Raw genomic sequence first — 27,094 nt, 5'->3', positions numbered from 1 at the left:
TGAAAAGAATGTGACACTGAGTTGTAAGGATTTTGCGAAAGGGCACCCAGCTTGTGATGAGGAGAGCTGAGCTCAAGCCAGGGCTTCACCTCTATACCTCATTTCAGTTTAACATGCACAATCTAGATCAAAGTATTTTATAGGAGCTATAAAAATTCTCAGTCTTTTCATTTCTTGGATGATACATGTATGTATCCCCCAAAAAGACTCATTTACACTTATAATTATGAATGAAAGAAAATCTTATCTTTATTCATTTGGGTTCTTTTTACATTTCTATGGTCACAAAGTTTTCTTTGTATTGAAGTCTTCTAAGTTAAATGTACTATTCTACTTATTGTCCATAAATAATATTTAATGTACCTGGATTTTATAAGAAGGTATATCTTGGTTCTGTCATATTTTAAAAGATGTCTACACTCTCAGTTAGTATTTACATAAATAAGAATTAAAAACCTAGCTGCTTGATTTAGCTCTAAAATGATTTACCTTCAGAATACAACTACAAAAGACATTATTTTATCAAAAGAACAAAAAGTATTAGTTAAGATTCTGTTGGTTTTAAGTGTTCAGATACAACTTGAACAAGCTGAAGTAAAATGGGAACTTAATGACTGGCTTCTAGGCTGTCTCACAGACTGGGAAGATAAGAAAATAGCTCAACCTCACAAATAACTGGAATCAGGGGTTAATCCCTCAGAACTCTTTCCCATTTAGGCTCCTCCAATCTGAAGCAAAAGTGGTTGCCTCTAATTCACCAACTATAGATATCTCTATCTCTATGTCTATCTCTATCTCAATCTCCATCTCTATCTCTATCTCTATATCTCTATATCTATCTCTGTCTCTATCTCTCTATCTCTATCTCTATATATTATAGCTTCGGCTAGTAGAGAGAGATTTGTTCCCCTTTTTCTAGTTTTATAATCTTTAGGGAAAGATTCTTATTGGTTCATCTTGGATTAGGGACCCATCCTAGTGACCCGAGTCTGGAATTTGAAAAGAAATTGGTCCCAGCCTTTGTCAGATGCTTATGCCTATTAGAGCAGATTCCCAGTTGTCATCAGTAGCCAGTATGACATGATGCTAAGTATTCTTTCTATAGTTACTATGTGTTTGAGGACGAGCTACCTTTCAGAAAGGGATCTATAATATCCAGCACACTAAGTAATGGATTTTCTCATAGCCAGTGATATTGATATTAGTTCAAGTCCTCATTGAAGATTTAACATATGTATCCTAGCTATAACTGGAGTTCATATTTCAGCATTCTTGCTAATAATATTATATGCAAAGTAAATTTGTCCTTTTCAACGCCACTTGCATATATGTTAATTATCAACTCTCTTACTAATTTTTTTCAGTTCATCCCATGACAACTCTTGAATATAGTTGGCATTCAAAACAAATATTTTTAACTTGACTAAAAGAATAGCAGTGATTATAGAATTAAACAGACATGAATGATGTATCCCAAAAAGATGCATGCTTTGGAAATTTGTTCTGTTAGTATTTGTTTTGTAAAGGGCATGCTTGAAATTCTAATGACCAATGCACACATATTTCATACTTTACGTTTCTCAAAGGACTTTTAAAAAATTATTCTATAAGGTTTCTGAAATTCCTAAAATAAAAGCTGTAGCTAATCTTTATAATTGTAAATGAATAGTTGATTTTAGAAACCACTTGAAATCATCTATCAAGTAAAACTTTTCCAGAATATCCCATACACCAAAATGACATTGCTAGAAGACACTAGTACACCATGTAGATACAATTAGTTTATCCCAAAGAAGAGGATTAAATTTCAGAAAAAAATATAATGTTCTCTTTTCATGCATTGTTCCATAAGAGCACAAATACCTCTGAGTAGCTTATTAACAGGAAATTATTTCAATAGGTGGATTAGACAGAGTTGGTAAGAAACTGAATTCAGCCCAGTTTTAAAAATTTACTAAAGCTTGCCATCTAGAGGTCTACAGGGGTATATTTTAGAAAGAATTTTCAGACACATTTTCTATAATCTAAAGTCCTGATATTTATATGTTTAATATATTCAATCAAATGAAGACTCAAGTAAAGGGAGAACATTTCAGTTATTACTGGATCTACACAGGATATTTTAAATTTTGGACTTTTAATTTTAAATAAAAACAAGTTTGCTTCTATTTTTTACTTATATAATCATTTTGATAGTTTCGTTGTCAGAAACCTTTTAGGCAAGCCTGCAAATTTCTTCACACTATATGAGAAAAGGAAAACAGTACATTACAGGTTGTAAATGTACCATAGTATATATAATGATTAACACTTTGTTGACTATTAAGGCTAATTGTCTTCTGGTTATTTGTATTCCTGGTGAGCACTGCTGTTTGATGGAAGGAAAAAGAAAGTTGTTCATGTTAAATAATTATAGGAGTATGGAAAGCAAAATTCCCTGATAATAAAAGAAAAGGGCATCATTCTAAATCTAGGTCTAGTACTACATCATTATGTATGTGTGTATAAACAAGGTGAATTTGTGAATTTGGGGTACTTTAAGAAATAATTGTAATACATATCATTGCTGCAATAGATTGCACAGTGGAGGCATTTAGCAAGATTGCAAGTGTGTTTTCATGAATGTTTTACAGTTGTCAGCTTATCAATGGCTAAAACAGTGGATAATAAGCTTTAAAATGTAGATTATGGGGCCATAAGAGAACCTACTTCTAAAGAAGACTTTCCAATCAACCGAGGTGAAGGTTAGGAATTTTCAATTCTCACTGTGTCTCAGGGTGCTGGTTTTAGCAGTAAGGGAGACAAGAATGTTATGGTTGCTGCCACTATTAATGCTTTACTTTGTCAGGAGGAGGTGGTGAACATTCCATGTGATCCAGACAAATATGTTCACTTTTTAACAGCACTGGAAAACCCTGAAAATGCTTTCTTAAATTAAAAAAAAATAATTTGATACCATACCAATATTAAATCATGGCATTATTTTTTCCATTTTAAGAGACCCTCTAGTTTAAGATGTAAAAATCAACATTTGAGGTAGGGTATCACCTCACTAAATGTACACATTTATGTCTGCTTTTGTGATGTTAAGATGTATTCCAGTGTCAGACTTCCTAAATGGGGAAAAAGTGTTTCTTAAAAATGAGAAATTGCTGTAATAAAAATGGCTTTATCCAGTAGAGGTAATATATATGCACCTCTGTAATTAAGTATCTCATGTTATGATATAATTACTCGGTGTCCTTACACTGACCTCCAGGAAAAGAGTATCTAAATATTACATTATAGTTTTAGCATTTGTCTTTTAAAATAGTACAGCTCCTGTGAAATGCAGTGCATTATGTTGATGAAACATCCAAGAGAATGTACCAGCAAAAGGTTATGCCAGCAGCAGTGAGGTTCCTCCGCCTCATTCCAGAGAACTTTTTTATCTTGAAATCGACTTAAAAATAGTAATAAGATTGAACAGACATCTCAATCTCTGGCCTCATCAGTGTTTGGGGGCTACATGAACTGTGGCCCCCTGGGACAGACTGTTCATTATGCACCGTTCACAGCCCAGTAACGATAGCAAACATTTTATGTTAACAGTCCCAAGATCTGATCATGAGGAAAGCTGGCTTGGAGTGTTGCCTGAAGGAGAGACACTTCTTGAACTTAAAGCAACTCCACACTATGGTCCAAGCATGCCATTCATCACAGAGGAGTTCCTGTTTACTGGTAAGTTGATAAGCATAATGCCATTTGGGATCTTCCTGACCACAATAGCACTTCTTACCACTGCGTTTGTAATTGTGTGTGTATGCGTGCACAGGCACATGTGAGTGTTTGTTCATCATGATGCTGTGCTGCTTTGTCTTCAAAGATAGCACTTCAGTAGTCTTATAAATTCAAATTGTTGCCTTACCAAAGCAAGGTAATTCATTTTTTTAAAAAAATAGAAACCACTAATGTAAATCTCATACATTTAGGTTTTCATGAGTCTCATATATTTAAATCTTTTAAAGATTTTCTTAACCTGGCATAATTGTTAATCTTATGGCTCTAGTATTAGACCATTTAAGTTCATATCCCAGCTTCTGCCCAGCTCTGTAACTTTGGGCAATTTACTCAAAACTTTTCTGTGATGATGCAGATAGGGATATTAATTGTACATACCTTTTAAGATTATTGTGAGAAAGGTATGACTGAAACATAGTAAGAGGTCAATAAATATTCACTATTAGGATGATATTTAATCATCGGTCAATAGCCTTGAAACCTACCAGTGTAGTTTATTTCCCTGGGTCAACAGAATTCTTGATTACTCTTTCTCACAAGAGCCTCTTAGGTAAAAATCAACACCTGGATTTTACAAGAAGTTATTAAGTGTAAGAGGCAAGCTGAGTTTAGATTTGATAGTATTCCATAGTGATTTTAAAAATGCATGATTTTCTAAAGAACTAAACATACACTCCTGAATAAAGAACTCTTGAAGAATAACGAAAGGCAGCGTGGTGTTATAACAGTGGGTGTTGGCATCATATCTAAGTTACAGTTACAGGTCTGTCACTTAGTCAACATCTGTAGGTCTCACACCCTTCATGTCTAACTTAGAATAACATTATTGCCTTAATTGCAGTTTGTTGTGAGGCTTAACTGATAAATAACTACATCTTTTAAGTAAGAGCTAATTATTTTTCTTTTTAATAGGGAGAAAGGGCAGCATGGCAGGAGTTGGCTAGTTTGGGAATATTGCTCTAACTTTTACTTAATTCTGATTCTGTTTTTCTCCCTCTATGTCGTACAATCTGCTCCCTGCTGCCCTCCTTACTTACCTTTTTCTTTCACTAAATTCTCCGCTTTCTCCATGCTTATGTTGCCTCTTCCCTTCCCCTCTTCTCCTGCTGTTATTTTTCACTACACCCCAAGTAGCATTTTGATGAAAGTGTTTTTCTAAGTTTGCAAAAGGAGATTCATGTTTAAAATTGCTTATGAAGTAGAGTATAACATGGCTAGCATGTATTGCTTTAAATAAAGGGAAATGAATATATATAGAGAAATATATATATATCTGTAAAGGGTCAGATAGTAAGTATTTTAGACTTTGTAGGCCATGTGGTTTCTGTTGCATTTATTCAACTCAGCTTTGTAGTGTGAAATCAGCCATAGACAATATATAAACAAATGAGCATGGCTGTGTTCCAATACAGCTTTACTTATAGACATTGAAATTTGAATTTTATCTAATTTTCACATATCGTGAAATAGAATTCTTGTAATTTTTCCCAACTGTTTAAAAATGTAGAAATCATACTTTGACCATGGATTGTATAAAAACAAGGTGATAGAGCAGATTTCGTCCACAGCTTATAGTTTATAGACCCTTGATATAAGCTATGGGATTTATGCTGAGGTTAAGGAATTATATATTCAAACCCCCAGCTAATTAAAAATTGATTAGAAGAGAATAAATATCAGATTGAGTGGGAGCAGATTATAGAAGACTTGGAATAACAAGAAGAGGCATTTAGATAAACGATGTTGTCAATAGATTGCTTTATTTATTCTTAAGCAGGAGAATTAAGTGATACAAACCATGTTTGAGGAAGATTCATCTGGAAGTGCTGTGCAGTGTGGACAGCAAAAGGAAACATGAGTTAAAGTGAATCCAGGTGTCAGCTAAGGAGGTCGTTGACTTGGTGGGTGGCTTTGAGAATTGGGAAGATGAAAAAGGAAGAAGCAACAAAACTTGGTGAACATTTGGATTTACGGGTAAAATGGAGGAGATGGCTAAACAAGATGGCAATTTTATTAAAGTCAGCAACTGGGATAAAACAAGAAGGTAAAAATGGTACAGAGAAGTCATAATTTGAATTACATATCTTTTCTAGACTAAAGACTGAATACAATAGGACATCTAGCTTTTCCAAAGAGATTCACAAGAGAAAACCTTCTGAGGATTTTTCTTCTTCTTTTTTGGATAGTTTAATCTGTTGTTATTTTAGTTTTAATGTTGTAATCCACTAAATCATTAAGCCTGCTAATGAGTGTGAACTAAACAAGACCATTAAATGGCCTGCACGTGAGTGAGCAAAGTAAGAAAAGTTTCTCATAAAAATCCCACAGGCAACAACTGAAGTCATTGTGGTTTAATAGAGCATAGGGTATGTAAACACATTTGTTTTTCTTTGTTCTGTTAGTATGTAATGGAAGAAAAATGGCTTTGTTCAGATCCCATTTTCTGGATATTTTTACAACATAACATTCAAGGATGTTCATTCCAAGTAAAAATATTTATCGGTACCCTGAATCACTGAGAATTAAATAACTCAACATTTTTGATAGAAAAGTCAATTTTCAAACTGTCATATCTCATTCCTTTCCAGGGACATGCTACCCAACTCATGGCTCCCTTTTGTGGACTTTTTATCCATCAACTGGGAGAACTGTTGTGCCTCTAAGAAGAAAACATAGAATAGGACCTTAGGGCTATGAAGTTCTAACTTCTTGTATTTCCCAATAAAAACTGTTCCTTTAAATAAAGTATTCCTTTTTTAAATTGAGAAACAAAAGACATCTTCTCTGTTTCAGAGTAACAAAATGATATCTATCTACATAAGCAATTAGTATGCAACACTGTTATGCCATATCCATGTGTCTTTGGAATTGTAGTCTGTAGCTAGCACAGCAAAAAGCCTTCTATCACATGCAGGTAAGGTTGGTAGTAGATCAATTAATTGAAAAAGTTGGTTACAGTGAGGAATCACAAAATAATGTTATACGCATGCATTAAAGGTTTCCTATTAACCTAAAACCTACAAATAATGTTCATTAACTATTTTTTAAATTAGACCAAAGTTATTGTTTGCTTTTTTTTCCCTAAAGGATGGGCCCAATGATTAGAGTTCATCTTTCCACATAAATCATTTACGTAATAGATCTTGTATGAAAGTCAGTTTTGTTTTCTTTTTTAAGTGGACCAAGAACTTAAAGACCATTGCAAAGTAATTTAACCTAGGTAGAGAAGACTTTAAGACGTTTAAGGTTTTTTCCCTTTAATTGTTTAAAGTTGTGTCTCCTAAACTAATTCAGCCCTATTGGTAACCTATTTTTATTGAGTCTTAACAAAACATTCAACTTAGAAACAGCATCAAAGAAACACTTTCACAACTGTATTTAATCAGCTTAAGCAATATTTAATTGAATTACATAATTACGATCATAAGCATAACTTATATAAACATGTTTGGGAGCAAATCCAAATTGTACTCTTGATAAAAACAAAAACAAAAACATGAAAACCTTCTACTAGTGGAAGGAAAAGTATTAGAGAGTATGAGAGATCCTGTTTTTGAGCATTCAGTATGCCATGGACATTGGCTATGATATAGGGCAAATAAGGAATGTTGGTTAATATAGTGAGATATTTAAGTGGTAGTTGTATGGCATATATATATTGGATTTTAAAAGTTGCTCTATTAATTTTCTTTAACAAATTTTGAAGTATCTAGAAAGCACTTCTAGGTTTTCAGCTCTTGAGAGAAAGGGATGGATCTTATTCATGATTGGATGACCAGTGCCTACCACAGTGCCTGATGTATAATAAGCATTCAATTATTATTTGAATGGGTAAATGAGTGGATGATTGAATGAATACCTACTCCAAAGGGGAAAAGGATAATACACTGACTTCTATATGGTTTCATAAGACATGAATCTAGATTACTAAATTAATTCCACCATGAAAATATACTAACTTTCATATTACTATGGGAAATGTTTTCTTTGCATACTTATACGGTACAGAAAGAAGGTTCACCCTCAGTATGAATTTATTGTGTGTTAAACTAGCTCAGCTAACAAGATTCTACAATTTGTAATTTCACTTCCACTCTCAACAGAATTGAAATAATTTAAAGATTAAGAGTGATAATCTAAACATTTAATTACAAACTGAATCAGGCAGATTCTCTGGGTAGCTGGTCATCTATTTTCATTTCTTCACTCTTTACACTCCTGTCCTCACAACCTATACACAATTTCTAAAGTGCAAAACTTTCAGGCTACCTGCGGGCTAAATTACCTCTGGGTAGTCTGATTCTCCTCCTACTGTATTGTATAAGTACATCCACTTTCCCTCATAAAAATAGTAACTACTGATTCCAAAATAGCATTCGGGCTTCTTATTTCTGCATCAGGACTGATTTCTTACTGTAGTTTAATTGTAATAGTTGGTGTAAATTTTCTAACTTTCAGAAATGTTAATAATGGTAGGCTTTAAAAAAAATCATATTATAAAGTCCTGAGTACAAAAACTTCATCTAATGCACTCCTAAAATGATGTCACTATGTGCAAATCACAGTAATATATTGAAATTGCTTTGAATAAACACTTTCTTTTCACTCCTCATAAAGCTATTGATATATCATATTACTTTTTATAGACTCTGTTCTGCGATATGTTTTAGATGTAAGTGTACCCAGCATGGGAAGAAAAATTCCTTCTGATAAAATGACTTCCATTCTGCCTCCAAATAATTTCTGCTGGTATCCAGTGAACACAGAAATCACAACTCTAATAACTCTTTCTCAGTTTTTCTTGATCTTTCTCCTTTCTTTTTGACTATTTTGTTCTCCATGGAATCCTCTGACAATAAGCTCTCCTAGCTCTCTTTATAATTTTTCTCAATTTTCTGTATTCTCATGTTCTTTCTGTCCCCCAAATAGTTGTCCTTCAGGCTTTCTTTGTTAGGACACTCCTCATCTTTTTTTTATACACAGTTACCACTATGTGGACAACTCTCAAATATTTTTCTACAGTCCTGGCTACCTTTTTAATTCTAGTCCTGTATATGCAAAAATTGGCCAGCACCTTCACTTGGCTATTTAATTGTCATCAAAACTAAAATCATCATAATTCTCTTCTTCTCAAATAACTTAAATTACCTCCTTATTCAGGGACTCCACACTTCTGACCTCTTTCTACCCAGTCACTGAAACTTAAATTCTAGAGATCTAAATAGATTCTGGTACCAATTCCAATGGGTGTGTGTGGTGTCGGGGGGATGTGGTTCCCGCACAGCACCAAGTAATTCTCCAGACACTGGCCGGGTGTCCTACAATTCAACTCATTTCTGATACTCTCTACCCAGAGAGAGCATCAGATCCCACAGAGTGAGGGTTCAGTCCCTCAAGACTGCACCCCTTCTCTCCCCACTTCAGATGCCAGTCGAAAGCCCAGGTGCTTCTGACTCTATTGATTAGAGGTTCTCATGACCTCCTCCTTGGGTTCTATTAATTTGCTAGAGCAGTCACAGAACTCAGAGAAACATTTTAATTACTAGATTACCAGTTAATTCTAAAAGATATAACTCAGGAACAGCCAGGTGAAAGAGATGTGTAGGACAAGGTATGGGGAAAGGGCGTGGAGCCTCCATACTCTCTGACCGTGCCACTCTCCCCGATCTCCGTGTGTTCACCAACCCAGAAGCTCTGTGACCCTCCTTTTGGTTTTTTATGGAGGCTTCATTACCTAGGGATAATTGATTATATCACTGGCCATTGGTGCTTGAACTCAGTCTCCAGCCTTCTCCTGTTCCCAGAGGTCGGGGTGGGGGGTAGGGGGGCGGGGGGAAGGGGTGTGTGGGACTGAAAATCCCAAGCCTCAAGTTACATGGTTGGTTCTCCTGTCAACCTACCCCCCATCCCTAGGTGGGGTCCAAAAGTCACCTCATTAACATAAAAAAGGTTCCTTTTCCACTCTCCTCACTTAGGAAATTCCAAGGATTTTAGGAGCCAAAAATGGGGATGAAGACCAAATATATATTTCTTTTTATAAATCACATATCACAGCTTCTCATTTTCCCTCATTTTCTATATTCTAGAATGAACATTTTTTTAGTGACTAATAAGTTCCAGGTACCATATAAGATCCTAGAGAACTAAATGTTCTTGATTCTAGATGTTCCTGATCTTGAGAGTGTCTTAACTTACTAATGCAAAATGAAAGATGTTATGGAAGAAGAACAATTAAGAAGATGGGGGAAGGGATAAGCAGTCAGTTTAAATATTGTATTACACTTTGGAGAAAGAGTGGGATTTTGGCAGACAAAGAAAGGATAAATCAGATCTTGTGTTTCCATTATCTGGACGTTTGTTTGTGCTATTCTTTCTGCCCATAATTATCTTCTCCTTTAGCTCTACTTGTCAAAATCCCACTCGACTCTAGGACCTGTGGTTGACTTTCTTGTTCAATATTTGTTTTTCAATTGATTGCAAATATGTGTGTTCAGTGTGTGTGTCAATTGTAAGCTCTATCTTGTCTTATTAACTCTAATATTTCTTGCTAGTACTAACATTATATATTTGGCACATAGTAGGTGCCCAAAATATATTGCTAAATCAATGATTAACTGTATGAGAAAATGAGCTACTTAAGAAAACAAAAATGCAGTTCACACACTGAATTTCAAATTGTCCAGTCTTTTTTTGCTGTTTTCACATATGAAATTGGGAGCTGATTTTGGGATCTTAATTGTGAAGTGTAGTGTAAGTACTCTGGGGCCTTGAAGTCAGAAATAATCAGTCTTCTTACATGTGGAAATATTTACAACAAATATTATGACCTACTATTCTAGTATCTTTTCAGTTATGAAGAAGCTGAAGTTTAATCACAAATGGAAATTCAATTATAGTGAATAATAGTTATCCGGATCTTCAGTTTCTTTTAATCTTCTGTTTCACTTTTTTCAAACTGTAACTAACACTTGCTCATAGTCTGAATTAAGGAAAAGTTGATTTTTACTGAAAATCAACTGAAATATTGCACGCCTATAGGAATAAAAATAATATTTAATATTTATTGAGTGCTTGCAATGTCCTAGCCACTTTACATATGTTACTTCACTTAATCTATATAGCCACCCACTGAATCATTCATCCAATTTTATGGATGGAACTAAGAATCAGAGTGATAAGGAATAAATGTTTTCTTTTAGAGGTTAAGATCCATACTAGTTTAGATATTTAGGAGAAGATGATATTATACCTCAATAAAGCTGAGAAAAAAATGAATGCTCTCCTTTCCATATGATAGTCTATCAATTGTGCCTTTGATTAGCATGACAGTAACAAAACCAACCAGTCAAAACTTGAGAGTGAAAGAAGTTAACCAATGGTTTGGGCTGTATTATGGAAATAATGAATTTGGAATTTTTTTCATTCGCTTCTTCCCTCTGAATTAATTTGTGGTTTTCATGTTACATAAACATATTCACTGAAGAGCTATTCAGACTTGGCAGTAACCCCTGACCTGACACTCCTTAGCACAATGGCTTGAAAGATACATTTTTTTAACTTCCTTTTTTCCTCTTCCTTTCGTCTTCTTGGAGTATTATATATCTAAGTGACAGGAGTCTAACAGATATTTAGGAAGATAAACACTCTGCCTCTGTTAGGTACAACAGAAGGGTTCATACATCACTTATGAGCTCCCTTCTTCACCTGTCTGGTGCAGGGGAAGACAGTACCCCAGATGGGCTCACTACATTATGGCTGATTGGTGTCCAGGACATCATTATTGGTGATCTTGTCTTGTCATTGGTTTATAGATGTCACAGAGGATACTGGTCCCAAAGTGGGATTTCTGCAGCAGGGCTAAGAATCATTATATGTTATTATTCACTTGCAAGATGATGAACACTATGTTAAGATTCAGAACAGCTTCTGGAAAGAATTTTGAAAGAAATAAACATTTTATCATTTTCTATAAAATTTCCACTCTAAAAAAAGTAGGTGGATTATTACTATTTTACAAATAATTCTTGATATTTTAAATGTTTTTTAATGTTTAACTCTCAAAAATACTGGTCAACTCTTCTTTTACCGGAAAAATAGAATCTGGAAAACATGTCTATAACACTCTTATTGAGAAGTCCAGGACAGTGATTGCCCCTGATTTCATAAGAAACCACAATGGCTCTCTTTTATTTTTCTCTCCTCAGTGAATTGATCAAATTGAGGCTAAATTACTTGCTTGGTTATTACATGTGCATAACTTACATAACACAAAGTGTCTGAGTCACTGCGGGCTTCTCAGGGAATTTAATGAACTTGTGCTTTGTGGACTTGATGCCGGTTTTGCAGCTTCCCTCACACTGAGCATGACAGTAGCCTGCCATTGCCAACACTGTCTCTCTGAATGGCATTGGTTACAGTGTTAGAGAAGAATGCTGGGAAATATTGACTTACAAACAGGGGCTAACCTACAGGAGGCTGAGTAACCATACTGTGTGCACTATCTTCTCCCAAACCTCAAATATTACCCTCCAATCATTATTATCTTTACTTAAAGAAAAGTGAAGTAAATTCATATCATTGACATTTGAAGGGTAGCCATGCCACAGAAGCCTTCCCCTGTCTTTGTATTGGCTATGTTGAATGTGGGGATATGTTTTGCAGGCCTGTTTTAGCCCTAAGAGACACCTGAAATTCAGACATTATTTTGCACTTGCTTGACAAAGGAAGCATCCCCCTACCCCGACTCGTGCATCTGTGAGTAACAATCACCTTTCCATGACAGCTTTTCCTCCTTAAATACCTTCTATATTAAAACCTTGCTTTATACCACCTTTGCATGGCTCTGCATATGAAATACTAAAGCATCATCAGTTTTAATGAAATAGTCAACTCACTACTTGAAGAATTTATATTTATGGCCCACAGACTAGCTACCCTCCAACGTGAGCTAGGTGATGCATTTCTAGGAACTTCAAATTAATCCTTGTCATTACAGAAGTAGGTACCCATGAAAATGAATAGAAATAGCTGATCTCATTAAAGGCTGAATTGAAACCAATTCTTATGGCGGCAGTAGCTACAACCTGTGATAATTTCCCTAGCTGCTATATGAGTTAAGTCCTGTAATTACTTTTTTAAAAATTCTAAATAGCATAATTTTAGGTTACATTGTATTTTTTATGTGTATATTTGTATGTATGTTGGAGAACAGAGTATGGAGTTGTATTTAAATAAGCTTGAATTTTAATTGGCTTGGCTTGGTTTTTATATTCATAGGGCTTTATATATGTCTTTCCACAGACACAACTTTTTTCCTCTAATTCTTTTTGATTCTCATTCTCATTTTGAGAGACTGATCCTTAGATTATGACTCTCGTTATAAATGCATACTATGCTAGAGGGCTATTTTTATGCTCACAGACTCAAATCATTCTGGGATTTTAATTTCTCTTCTATAGTTTGAAACAAATTTTTAAATTTAAAAAGATGAAGATATTTGACCTTGCCCTAGGGTCCTGATTTAAGGTTTCGACAGAAGGTTAAATATCAGAACTTTAATATAAATCAAGTGCATTCATTTCTGAATAAAGGTCTGGCACCATCTGCACAGGGCATTGATTTCTCTAGCTAGAGGGCTGGAGAGTCTGTTTACAAAAGAATATACGATTTAGACAGAACAAGTGCCCTTCTATCAAATAGAAGAGAAGAGCCATGTTCATTTGTCATTACAAGCACACCATTTCCTTTTTGGTGAGCTACTGCCCTTCCTTAAAAGGAGATTAGCCCTTTAAAGTAAAGAAATTGGAGCTGGCAGGCAGCACCAGGAGTAGATACAGATTTGAAATTCTTGAAAAGCCTGAGTTCAGACCTGTTCAGAATCTCTTAAAAACATCACCAGAGAATCCTGGTATATCCACATTCACCCACCAGGATTATTTCAGAATCATGACCACGTAACTTTTCACAGTAAGAATATTCGTGCAAACAGACACAGTTTCTTTAATAATTTACCCTCAAAATTAGATGCAATGGGTAATTATCTTGTTAGAGAATTTAAATTCAGCCTTCCTTTCATAGATGAGTCTCATACTATGAACACAATGATAATAATAGGCCAAGGAACATTTAAATATTTATGTAGATTCTACTTCAATTTATATTTGGAAACTTTGCGACCCTGGTAGAAAGAATATTTCTCTTCTCACTGTGTACCATAATCTCTAGGACTGTAAAAGATAATATTTTAGTACAGAAAAGCAGTGGAGAAGCCCAGCAACCCTGTAGCTTTGAATAAAGACAATTCTATTAAATAAATAATCAATTCAATTCTATTCTATTAAATTCATTTATAAGTCACAAGCAGGGGATTGGCTGAGAGTAACATATGCACCATAAATAAACTGAACATTGTTCCAGGTATTATAATGCAGTAAGATATACATAACACTGATACCTATTAAATATATTTTAATATTTCCTTAATGGCTTCGAAGCCACTTAGAAAACTTGCATCTATTTAAGATCTTCATTAATGCCATTGCAATCTTGGCGGAAAATATTAATTTTTAAGTTATTTGACTATTTAAATTTAGGACAAAAGCCTGATAGTTAGGATAATTTGTTTTATATCAACCAAGGTTTCAGACTTTTTTTCAGTGAATTATTCTGAGGCATATTATTTCAATAATAATATTGCTGCCCTTGTTTTTTCTACAGTAATTTTGATAGAAAAACAAAAAAGAGTATAAAGTCTAGGAAGGCATAGTCTTTTTATTTATTTATTTATTTATTTATTTATTTATTTATTTATTTATTTATTTATTTATTTGGCTGCTTTGGGTCTTAGTTGCGGCACACAGGATTTTCGTTGAGGCATGCGGGATCTTTCGTTGCAGCATGCAGGCATCTCTCTAGTTGTGGTGTGCGGGTTTTCTCTCTCTATTTGTGGCACTCAGGCTCCAGGGCACATGGGCTGTATAGTTTGCGGCACACGGGCTCTCTCGTTGAGGCGCATGAGCTCAGTAGTTGTGGCGTGCGGCTTAGTTGCCCCGTGGCATGTGGGATCTTAGTTCCCAGACCAGGGATTGAACCCATGTGCTCTGCATTGAAAAGCAGATTCTTTACCACTGGACCACCAAGGAAGTCCCAGAAGGCATATTCTTATAGATGGAAAAACAATGAAAGAAGGGGAAGAAATCTGAAAGGATGTGGAGTAATATGAATAAAAAGCACTTGTTGTATTTGGTTCAAATTCTGGCCTTAAACAAACTAGCTGAGTGATTTGGAGCATATAACTCTGAGAGTCCTAGTTTCTTTATCCATAAAACATAAAACATAGTTCATATTGCATTTAGTTGTTACACGGGTTAAAGGAGATGATATATGTGAAAGCTTGGAATATAATCCTCCTTATGTTTCTACTCTCACTACCCTTTTAGGTGATAGGAAGTTTGGGCTGCCACAATTACTGTCATCCCAGGCTACTTTAGAAGGCCTCGGAAGAGAGATTTCTCCATTCCTCAGTTCTTGGGTTTTCCTTCCAGGCAGATATACCAACCAGTAGGTCAGGCAGAACTTCATGGATTACAACCTTATGATTAATTGTGGACACTGACGTGACCGGAGTCAGTAGGCAAAAGCAAATTATGTGCAGCACCTTGGGGCTCAATTGAACTTGCAGATGCAATTTAGCCTTCTTATACTTAACGCAAATTCTTTTCATTATGACTTTTCAGTTTTGCCTTCAACAGAAATGCCCACTAACCCTGATTCAAAACCTAGCCCCCGAGATAGATCTATATAGACCTCGTGTGATCAGCCTGTACATTATACTTAATTTCCAAGCACCATTATAACAGCATTACCACACAGATGGGTACTACTACCAGGTAAATGGTGGTGAATTCTGCACTGGACAAGCTTTACTGAAAACAATACCCAATATGCTTCATCTTTTGCGTTGTTTATGGTTCTCTTCATTTGCAATTCTAAGGATTCAGTAAACTGGTAGTAAAAACTCATTGTGTAGATAATATAACCATGATTCAAGCATCCAGTCTTAGCCTTGTATTGGTCAAGAAAAAACAAAGACTGGCCACTAAAAAGAAATGTGAAAATGAATTAAATTGATTACATGTTTCAAACTCCACAAGAAGATATAAGGTTCATTGTAATATTACTCTTCTCTTCACCTACAACAAACCCAGTATCAATCTCTAACATCTAAATCTACTAAAAAATGCCTTCCCCAAACTTCTAGTCTCTAGTGTAACCTCTTCCTCAGTCTTTCCCATAATAATGCATCACAATAATGCAAACAGCTTCTTGGAATTCCAGAATGGTCCTCATTGTTTGGGGAAAAGGCAGAAACTTAGCAGGCAGAGCCAGAAGTATTTTTAGTGGGAAGGGGATAGGGAAAGGCTGGAACTATTGCTGTTATTTTTATTTTGGTTTTTGAATCTTCAGGTACCAATGGACAGAGAATACAGTAGAAGAACAAAAGAGCTATGTTAGACAATGACTATTGTCAATGGATTACTGAAGCAACTTAGCAACCTAGGGGATCAAAGAGAGCAAATTGTTTCTGCTTTAATAATGTTTGGTGACTTAAACTCTGAGGGAAATGAATTTTGGAGAATATAAAGAAGACATGAATTTGAATTTTGTATTCTCATTGCCTGGAGTTTACCCTTTTGGCAGAGAATACTACATATCTGCTATTTGGAAACATTAATTTTTCCTCTTCTTTTCAACACTGATCATTACAATCAATAAAATTTATAAATATAATAAGTTTTTATTGCTCACTGTCTTAATAAATAAAAAATAACTGATGTCTGATGGTAATTTATAAATTAAGTAGATTTCCTCAACAAATAACTCGTGATGTATTTAAAATTAGTATTTTAAAAGGACACAATCCCCAGCTTAAACCAATTATTCATTAAGTCGTGTTTTGTTATTTTTGTTGGGTTTCCTGGTTTCTTAATTTTCCATTTAGTGTTTAGGATCTCAGTGCTGAGTTTTCTCCTTGCATTTCTTTAGAACCTTCATTTTGGGTAGCCAACATTTATTTCTATACTCAACACCAAACAGGTTCCTTCCAATGAACACTTCTACTACCCTTCCACTGCCCCCCAATTTCCTTCAGATTCTCCATCAAAGGTAATGGTCTCTAAATTTATAGCTACTGAAGAAGGTAACTGCCAAAAAAGAAAAACACAGTGCTAGATTCATTTTGAAGTGCTTTCAGAGGATGTCAAGATAAAGGAGTTGGATGACATAAGCAAATGAAGAAATATTAGCAGATCAATAAGTCATAATTGAATCACAGGAATGAATATATTGATCTGATAAAAAATGGTTTAATCATTTTATAAATGAATCGGTTTTATGGACAACTTTGGCACAATTGCATTTTATAACTTTTAAAAACATCCTCAGTGATATGGCTGTTTAAAAGTTTTATTTCTATTGATTTATATGTATTATAATAGCAGCTATGTATTGTGCCCTCACTCCATGCTGAGAATTGTATTAGCATTAAAAGGTTATTTTACTCAATCCTTATACTAACCCTATGTAATAGGTATTATTAATCTCACTTTACCAATTAAAAAAAGCACTTCCAAGAGGTTAAGTAAATTGCCTGATTCTACATACTAATAAATGTCAAAGCTGGCATTCAGAGCCAAGTCTATAGTACTCCAGAGTCCATAGCTATTGCCTTAATACAATAATCCAATAAATTAATTTCCAAACATCAAATGGAAAATATACTAAGAATTATGACTTCTTTTCTTGAAAATTGTTCCCACCTCTTGTGATAGATCTACTGTGAGTTGGTTTAGGATTATGGAATCTCAGAGGACCCTGAGTCTAACTTTGCATTTGACTCAGGAATCTTCTCTACAATATTGGTGATAGATTTGTTCCTTCTTCTAAATATTTCGAACAGCAGACAACTCCCTTCTTTTAAGGCATTTGTGTATCTATATCAATTAGGGACCATTGTAATTTTATTTTTTCTATTTTTAAAATTCTCTATTATTGAGCAGATATTTGCCTTTATTAACACCCACCATTGATTCTAATTCTGTAGTAACCAGAGTAAGTCACAAAAATCTCTTTATACAAAGTGTGAGGCTAAAGAGGATGTAAGCAAAACTAAAGCTTAGTGTATAGGTAAATTCATGAGAATATTCAATTCTAGAGTGGTCGGGAAAATATTTTATTTTCTTGCCTAAAAAATGTATAATCTAGAATGCTATCTGGGGTGCATTATTAGTTTAATGCAATAGCGTTGTAGCAACAGAACCATGTAATAGTATGATAATCCTATAGAAAATGTGAAGAATTGTTCTGAGTCAGATGTAGCCAAGGTTATCCAGTGAGGAAATCATTTTAAATTGGATGAAGAAGTACCAACCTTTGAAAAAAAAATTTCAAAACATTCCATGTGACATTGGAGAATATAAACAGTAAAAGAGGTATTTCTGTCACAGACAATGTTTAATGGAAATTATTTTTTGGAAGGACAAGTAAATCAAATATATGGCATTATGTTCAATATAATCAGCATTCTTATGCAGAATAGCCAGTAGATTTTTGACAGTATGTAGAGCTCATGAAACTAAACAATTATGAAGAAGGCAACTGTAATATCCACTTCTTTATAGTATTGAAAATCTTCTTAAAAGGAATCCAGGTGTGTTTGAAGGAGAGTGACTAGCCCGTCACAGGATTGTATTCCCTAGTTGGATGAGACTGAGGAATTAGCAGTTTTTCAGGACCATGCATGAAAGGTAGCATAGATGTGTAGGGCAGGAAAAAACTAAGTACACATATAAGTTGTATATTGTTCACCTGAATCAGTTGTTCACATCTATTTTAGTATAAGCGCCTCATCTAATATATAATAGTTCCAATCAAGTACCTGGGCAGACAGACACCACTGTGGAGTATTTCATCACCTTCCTTTGATCTTCTAATCCTTTCAATGTTCCTCCTTCATTTTGCTTATTCAGAATCTAGGTTGCATCTTCCTCTCCTAATTACTTGTTCCTACATTTACTTGTACTCCCATCACCAGAATCACTCTCACCAAAATCATCAGTACTTTCATCAAGCCAGTGTGGGCGTCTCAGTGAAGTACAGGTCAGAATCACAGGATACTTGTCCTGCCCTCACTATTTCCTAAGTATGTGATCTTGGAAAAGTGATGTACATATTTGGGCTTCTATTTACTTATTTATTAAATAGTACTGTGTTTCTATACATTAACTCATTTAATCATCCCAATAATCTGTTGAGATAGTTTGTACTATTATCCCCATTTTACAGATTAAGTGAAGAACTTGCCCAAGGTTACACAGCTGAAAACTGGCAGAAATAAGAATCACTTCAAGGCAGTCTAGCTCTGGAGTCCAGCAATCTTGAGCATTATGCTGCATCACCTCTGTAATATTGCCTAGATGCTATAACTTTGGATCTTCACAGGATTCAGCTTTATGTTTAAAGGGAATAACATTTGTTGTGCTCATATCTTTATCATAGGAAACTGTACAATTCAGATTACCAAAGTCTTTAACCTTGTGAGAATAGTCAAAATAAAATAAGAGATAAATACCCAATCTGTTCTTTTATGATGAATGTTTTGTTTGCAATGAGTAAATTCAGATTTTCCTTTTGTTTCATTCTGTTTTTCATTCAACAGTTGGAGTTGTTCTTGGACCTTCCTCACAGCTCCTTATGAACTTGTTTCCCTACTAAGCACTCCTGCAGTAGTGAACTGGGGAGTACACAGTGTCTTTCAGGAGACTGTCTCACAGTGAAACCCTCCTGTTATATGTCATGGGGTAATGGAATAGGTAGTATTTTAGACTCTCATCCTAACAGAATTTTATCATCTACGGCAGCGGTCCCCAACCTTTTTGGAACCAGGGACTGGTCTCATAGAAGACAGTTTTTCCACAGACGGGGCATGGGGGTGGGGAATGGTTCAGGGGAGTGGGGGATGGTTCAGGCGGTAATGCGAGCAATGGGGAGCGATCGGGAGCAGCACATGAAGCTTCACTGGCTTGCCCGCTGCTCACCTCCTGCTGTGCGGCCCAGTTCCTAACAGGCCACGGACTGGTACTGGTCTTCGGCCTGGGGGTTGGGGACCCCTGATCTATAGTAATGCTTTTTAAAAAAAATTAATTAATTAATTAAGTTTTGGCTGCGTTGGGTCTTCGTTGCTGCGTGCGGGCTTTTTCTAGTTGCGGCGAGCGGGGACTACTCTTCGTTGCGGTGCGCGGGCTTCTCATTGCGGTGACTTGTTGCAGAGCACGGGCTCTAGGTGTGCGGGCTTCAGTAGTTGTGGCATGCGGCCTCAGTAGTCGTGGCTTGCCGGCTCTAGAGCTCAGGCTCAGTAGTTGTGGCGCATGGGCTTAGTTGCTCAGCGGCACGTGGAATCTTCCCGGACTAGGGATCAAACCCGTGTCCCCTGCATTGTCAGGCAGATTCTTAACCACTGCGCCACCAGGAAAGTCCCTATAGTAATTCTTAAAAGATTTGAACTACAACTGGTTTCTCTGTCCCATTGGATTTATCTCTATTATTGTGTTAACTCTAACCATATCCCTGATTAATCCGATTCCATTTGGTTTCTACAATGAATCTTTTGAATTCTGGATACCTGGCATATCCTCAAGAGATGCTTTTAGAAAGACCTTCTAACTTTTGATATCCACAGAGAGGTGGCATTCAGCTGTTATATAATACTCATAGAAGATGCTGTTAATGGGTCTCCAAATATAGCCTTTTTTTTGAAGAAACCAGTCTTTTTATTTTTACGGTTGGTGGTGCCAGCATTGTGAGGAAGAACATGAGTGAAATGCTTAGGTGCTATTCAAAGAGGTAGCTGAAAATAACCCTGGCTTGTCTTAGAATCTCCTGGAAGGTATTCCCAGCCCCTCCCTTTGTTTGCTTCTTTTGTTTCGAGTGTTCTTTCCAGTCATATTGTAGAAAACTACCAAGAGCTTATTTTGTGATTATGGCTGGTTTAGACAAAACAGTGCTATCCAGGCTGTAGAGGGGATGGTCACACATCTAAAACAAACACATTATCCAGCACTTATTGTGGTCTCACTTAGTATGCCTTCAGGAATGTGAAGCTTTTTGCATTTTCCCAATTGAGTCCTCAGACCTATTATTAGCATATTATGATTTACAGCAGAGTGGGTTTTTTAATAACAACACTGAGAAAGCAAAACCCATTTGTTCATCCCAAGAGGTTTGAGAGCACATTTTAAGCACAGGGTGGTCAGAATAAAAACTAATAGAAGCACACAGTCTATGATTACTCCTAATCAGAGAAAACACCGAATTAGAGCCAAAAGGCTGAGAAGTAAATTGTTTACCATAGTAAATCATTCTCATAAATATCATTATTTAAAACATTTGAACTCTATTTAAGGACATAAACAGTGATGTGGGCTTTACAAGGAACACTAAACAGCTGGCTGTCTTTAAATCTTAGTGGCAACCACATTGGAGGCTGCCAGAGGCTTCTACTGCTCCATTTTAGCTAAAGGCAGGATTATTGAAGCTGCATTATATCCTCCATCTCATTTTCAGCTCTATTGCACCAATTATGCTGCATTGAGGCTTATAGGGGCTTACATTGAGTTTTAGATAGATGGAAGAAGCCAGTCTATATTCTTTGTGGTAAAAATAGTCATTAATTACTGAGACTTGTAAACCGCTTAGCATCCTTCTTAATGTGGCCCCTCAGGTGCTTCTCCTCATTCTATAGCTAATCAGCAAAAGAGGAGAAAAATCCTCAGAAGAAGATGATCTTTTCTGGCTCAAACAGAAAGCCAAGGTTAACAATAAATCTAAAATACACTGAAAACCTAAGCCAGTATGCACTCACTGGCAAAATACTGACTTGTTTTCAATCAAAGTTGATCAGAGAAAAATTTCTTATAACACTGTTTCATGGGGTAACTAATTATCAGTATAATATGTTTTCCCTGCCTGATAGAAAACAATGTGTTCTGAGGAGTTGGATGCATGAAAACACATTTACAAATAGCTCAAATGGAATTAGATAATTATCTCATTAAAGGAAAGTAAAATGTCATAGGAATTAATGAAGAAATTCAGTAGAGAGGGAACCCAGCTAGTAAAGGGCCTGCTGAAAGCAACAATGGATAGTTTCACCTTTAAATGGACAGCTTAAATATGCTGGCAGAATTTCAGGTTAGTCTGTTTCAGAATTGACCGCCACATCCAGTATTTTAATTTTTAACAAAAGCCTTATGTTTAATTGGCAAAAATGCCCATTATGCTACTTCATTAAGGCAATCAGAATTATGGGTAATGTCAATGTGAGGAACTATAACAACCTTCATTTGGTAGACAAAATACAGATGAATGGCTTTTGTATGTAAAAGTATCCCACAGGTTAGAAATACAGAAAGCATGCCTACTCTATGGAGTGTAAGCCCGTGTTGAAGGCTTCTTTTTTTAACATACATATTTTTTAAGTAAAAACCATGCTTCAAGGAATGCCGTACAACCACATTTCATGCATTTTGATATGACTAATATTCGTGAATGGGAGTACAGTTTTTCAAAGCAATGGGCAAAGAAAATTGGAGTGATGGTATATCGGCTAGGTTGATTTTTGTAAAAGCCTTGTAGAGAGCTTTAGAAATGAATAGTGTGTGCAGGGGAAAAAAAAAATACTTTGAAAGATATTACAAGTGGGTTTCACTACATTACAAGCTTGAGATTGCTTATTAAATACATAACTTGTTTTTCTGCTGTACCAGTCATTTTACATAAGTGTGTGATTTGGCTTTCATTTATAATGTGTAACTGCAGCATGCTTCAACGGTGCCACAGGGAATACTTGTTATGGATTGAATATTTGGTTAAAATCTTTGGAAAAATTCCAAAAGCATTAACATAATCATGGCAGCTTTGGGTAAGCACTTCTTTTCAGTTCACTTCTCTCCTTGGCAAATGGGGAGAAAACAACTGCCCTCTAGACACAAGGCAGACAATATATCCCCATTGCTCTTTTTCCCACTCCAAGTTTTTTTGAATTTGTGGTATCTGTATTTGAAAGTAATTTAAATGTCTACTGCTACTTGGGAAGAAGCTGCTTTAGAATCTGTAAAATCTTGAGCTATATAATGCTCACTCTATGTATGTGTAGTAATTTTATTCATAAATAATTACTGTATTTAAAAGCAACAATGAAGTGCTGACTTCTTAGTACAGTTTCTGGTACAGTTTCCAATTGCACAGCAATTCTGAGAGGCAGGGAGGGGTAGAGAGGAAGTGTTATAAAAGCAGACGAACAAGAAGAAATTTATCCAAAACATAGAGAAGTGGGTCCTTCATATGCTGGACCAAGTATAGATTCTGGCACAGATTTTATGATGGACAACTGGAAAAAGTAAACATAACATATGTATATATATGTATGTATGTGCATGTATATATATGCACAACTGGTATTTTTCTTTCCATTTTAAGGTTTCACTGGAGAAAATTACATATATTTGTGTGTGTATATATATATGTGTACATATATGGCATTTAGATATAGTTGTTGATTTATTATATGAGAGGAAAGGCACCCCCAAGGGGAGCCAAAAATGGGACTTAAGGCTGAAAGAATGGAGAAGAAATATTTAAACAAGTTCCAGGAGTGTTCATTTTCTAACTGCTTTGCTATATCTTGTACAATTTTAAAGGCTTTGTATGAACAATCTGTTAGCAGAGGGAATACAATCTTATTTTTCATAAAAAGGAAAGCACATGGAGGCTGATAGATGATACAAAACATTCTTTCCTTTTCACACTGTCACCTTTCAGTCTACACGGGGCATGCCTAGGTTAAATGGGCATTTGGAAACCATCTCTTTCTCTGACATCTCTTCTTTCTCTCCACTGTTCCTCATCCTCAGTGCCTTAGTTTCTTCTACATTTTTTCCAATTGTCTGTGCCCTATTCACCAGGATATTAGGATGTAGGCTCCATCTTGACAAGGAGCTTTAACATCAAGGTCATGTAGGAAATCCTGGGTAGGTTTGCATGTAGCTGATAGCAATTATGTCCTTATGTCTTTGGAGGAGTAGGCCTAAGTGTTTCAAAATAATCACAGGGCAGCATCAGAAGACCTCCTCACTGTCAAGGTTGAGGAAGTGAAGAAATAAGAACAGAAAACTCTGTTACCTCTAGTGGTCTTCTTTGAGTTTTTAGAACAGATAGCACTGTCTATGTTTCCTCAGTGAGTGGATTTGTGTTTTTGGAGTTGGGAGTAAGATATCTCTAAGTACCATGTACCAGCGAGCAGTTAGCCACCTGGGGGAAATCTTTCTTGGGCATAGTTGGCAGATCATATGTCAGTTATGCATAGAACTAAAACACCAAGCTGAAGTAAGTAAAAGAGGAACATTATTGGCTCACATAATTGAATAGATCTGAGCACAATGTGATCTTCGGCTAAAAAATTTCACCATGGACTAAATGTTCTCTGTATTTTTCAACTTCTTTCTCTTGGTTTTGGCTTCCTTCTTCAGCTTCAAATGTCAGAAGATGGCTGTCAACACTTCCAGAGTAAAACCATTTTATTATCTAAGAGTAATGAGAAAAGGCATATATCTGCATTCTATTTCATCTAAAGGTTAGGAAATAGGTAGTTCAACAGGACAGGTTTGAATTGACAAGAGATGGGAGTGATGATATAGTTGTTTTCTGAAAGCATGCTTGTGTCCCCTGGCTATTCCTTAGTAGGCATAAGATTCAATATTTTTTTCCAGAATGGAACATCTGGAACACTTTCAGAGTGGAACACTTATATAGGAAAAGTGGTTCATCTTCAGTCAGAAACAATTGCCAACACTAGTCAGCATCTGAGAACCAGGGGAAACCCTGTAAGTATGAGAGCAGACCAAGTGAGTCTCATCAAGTCCTTGGGAGGATCATGGACTTTGGTACTGGATTTGAGTCTGAATCTGTACTTTAGGTTGTCACCAGAAAATCAAAGGCACATGTGTGAGAGTTAATGGGCTTTGAGTTGATATTTAATTTAGGGTTTTGCTTAAATATCTTGAGTTTATTAATAAGCATTTCAAATAAAGTACTCTGTTAATGGAAAAGCTAAATGTTCTTTTGAAGTACATGATTTCAGTTCTTCTGAAATGTTCTCTGTCAAAAAACAATATCATGGACTGTTGATGAAAGATGATCTACTACCATGCCTGGCATGTTGAATCTGATTGTTCAAAGGGAGTCTGAGAATAATTTTTTTAAAAATTATGCAATATCAGATTATGTTCAAAATGTGTACCTGACCTTGAGTGATAAAGAAAATGTTTATAACCTTCATCAGTTGTTAAGGTCAGCAATTCCTTTACTGAACCCGAGTGTGGAAGAACCCAATCAGTTTTTGAGTACTTGTGTCAGACATTAGTTTATATTTCCACAGAGAATTCAAGGAATTCATATTTTCGCAGAGAATATTGGCCTTATTCATCCATTACCAAGTGCCTAACATCTGTCAGACACTGCACTTAGTTCTGGCAAAACAATGATGAAAACCATTGATTTTGTCCCTGCTCTCATGTAGCTTAGATTTCATTGTTGGGAGAGGGGGAAAAGTGATAATCATATAATCCTACAATGCAAGTGTGTCTGAGATAAGTGGTGTCAAGAAAGGTTTATGATTCTGAAGAGTCTATACTAGAGGGATTTGATGTAGTTAGTGAGGATGGGAAGTGTTTCTGGGGGCATGAAACACTATCTGAAGGATGCTAATCTGAAGGGTGCTTAAGATTTAATTAGAAAAGGCAAAATGCATAGAGGTAAGTACAGAGACCCTGTAATGGGAGGAAACATAGCTCCTTCCTGGAGCTAAAAGATCAGTGTGACCAGGTTACACATTTTATGTGAAGTAAGGGGCTGAGTGAGGAATGTCAGACTACTTGGCTTGCAGGATATAGTAAGGATTTTGGACATTGTCCTAAGAGTTCTGGGAAGCTACTGAAGTGTTTAAAGCAGAGTGTGAAATGTTTAAATTATTATTTCATTAAGGTTGTTCTGCTGGCTCTGTGTGGAGAATAGATTGTAAAGGGACACAGATAATTATAATTCAGGCAGCTCTTGCAGTAGCCCAGGAGAGAAATGATAATCATCCAGAGCAGTGGTGGTAGAGATGGAGTTATATATACAGACCTAAGAAGTATTTAGAAATTATAATCATTAAGACTTGGTAAGGCACTGGATAAAGGTAGTGAAGGGGAGGGAGGTATAAAGGATAATTCCTAGGTATTTGGTATTGTACCCTTGTTGATCAATTTCATCAAGAAAGGATGCCAAGGAAAAAGATCAGTTTTGGTATCATAGCCATATGCACAAATTGCTAAAGACATTAAAAGAAGTGGCCAAGATGTAACATAAGTGTTGAACAGCTCACATTGAGATTTCTTATACACACACACCCATGTATGTTCATGGAGAGCTAGGATGGTGGCATAATACCCAGTAGAACTATCAGCATTGGGGCCAGTCAGTTATTATCCTGTGTATAAATTTTTGGATATTTAACTGCAAACAACAGAAATCAACTCTGGTTAAATTAAGCAAAAGAGAGTTGATTGAGGAAATAATGGAGGTTAAAAAATTCATGGGACACTGGGTATGAGCATTGGAAATGAGTAGGTCAAGTAGTCCCAGAGGCTAGGAAGCAAGAACAACAAGAGCCTAGGAAGAGTAATAATCTGGGTGAGTTATGGTTGTTAGAATGGGATAGATTCCAATTACATCTGGTATCTTTGTCCTTCTGCTCAAGAGGAAGCATCTGATTGGCTTAGCTCATATAGCATGTCATCTATTGAATATGGCAACAGCAGAACATACTGGAGAAGGTAATTCCTCAAAAGGATATATAGATTGTATTAGAAAGGGGAATTGAAATCTGAAAAGCCAGAAACAAATCTTGGCTACACCCTGGAAGGCACTTAAGGGTCTTTACTGAAGCAATTCAGAAATGAAGTAACCCTTTCAAACATAGTTTGCTCACACATGTGAAAATAGGAGCAGCCTCTTGATTGGCAGTGACTACAGCAGTGAATAATCAATTGAGTTTGCCCCTCTCTGCATCCTCCTTCCCTTTTTCACTGCACATATTCTAGGGTTGATAAAGTTGCTAGATATATTCATCTTGGATTTTGCAACTACTGAATATATTACATTATAGGGGGGTATTAGTTTGGGAGGAGGGGAAGAAACTTTCTTTAGCACACCAATACAA

The 27,094-nt window shown here is 35.8% G+C and overlaps 1 protein-coding gene across 1 annotated transcript in view; it reads left to right on the top strand.

Moving 5' to 3' along the window:
- The window catches only part of LOC309629016 (uncharacterized protein), a gene marked incomplete at its 5' end in the record, with an annotated part of 76,593 nt that extends 68,407 nt beyond the window's left edge, over window positions 1–8,186 (top strand). Inside the window, 2 exons of the mRNA XM_082392584.1 lie at window positions 3,592–3,720; window positions 6,369–8,186. Coding sequence (XP_082248710.1) covers window positions 3,592–3,720; window positions 6,369–6,443 — 204 coding nt within the window. The 3' untranslated portion in view covers window positions 6,444–8,186. The remainder of the gene's footprint in view (window positions 1–3,591; window positions 3,721–6,368) is intronic.
- Window positions 8,187–27,094: the final 18,908 nt, after the last annotated feature.

This window comes from Balaenoptera borealis (assembly GCF_965194805.1).
Source record: "Balaenoptera borealis genome assembly, chromosome: 5".
NCBI lineage: Eukaryota > Metazoa > Chordata > Mammalia > Artiodactyla > Balaenopteridae > Balaenoptera > Balaenoptera borealis.
This window is presented reverse-complemented; position numbering and strand designations above follow the sequence as displayed.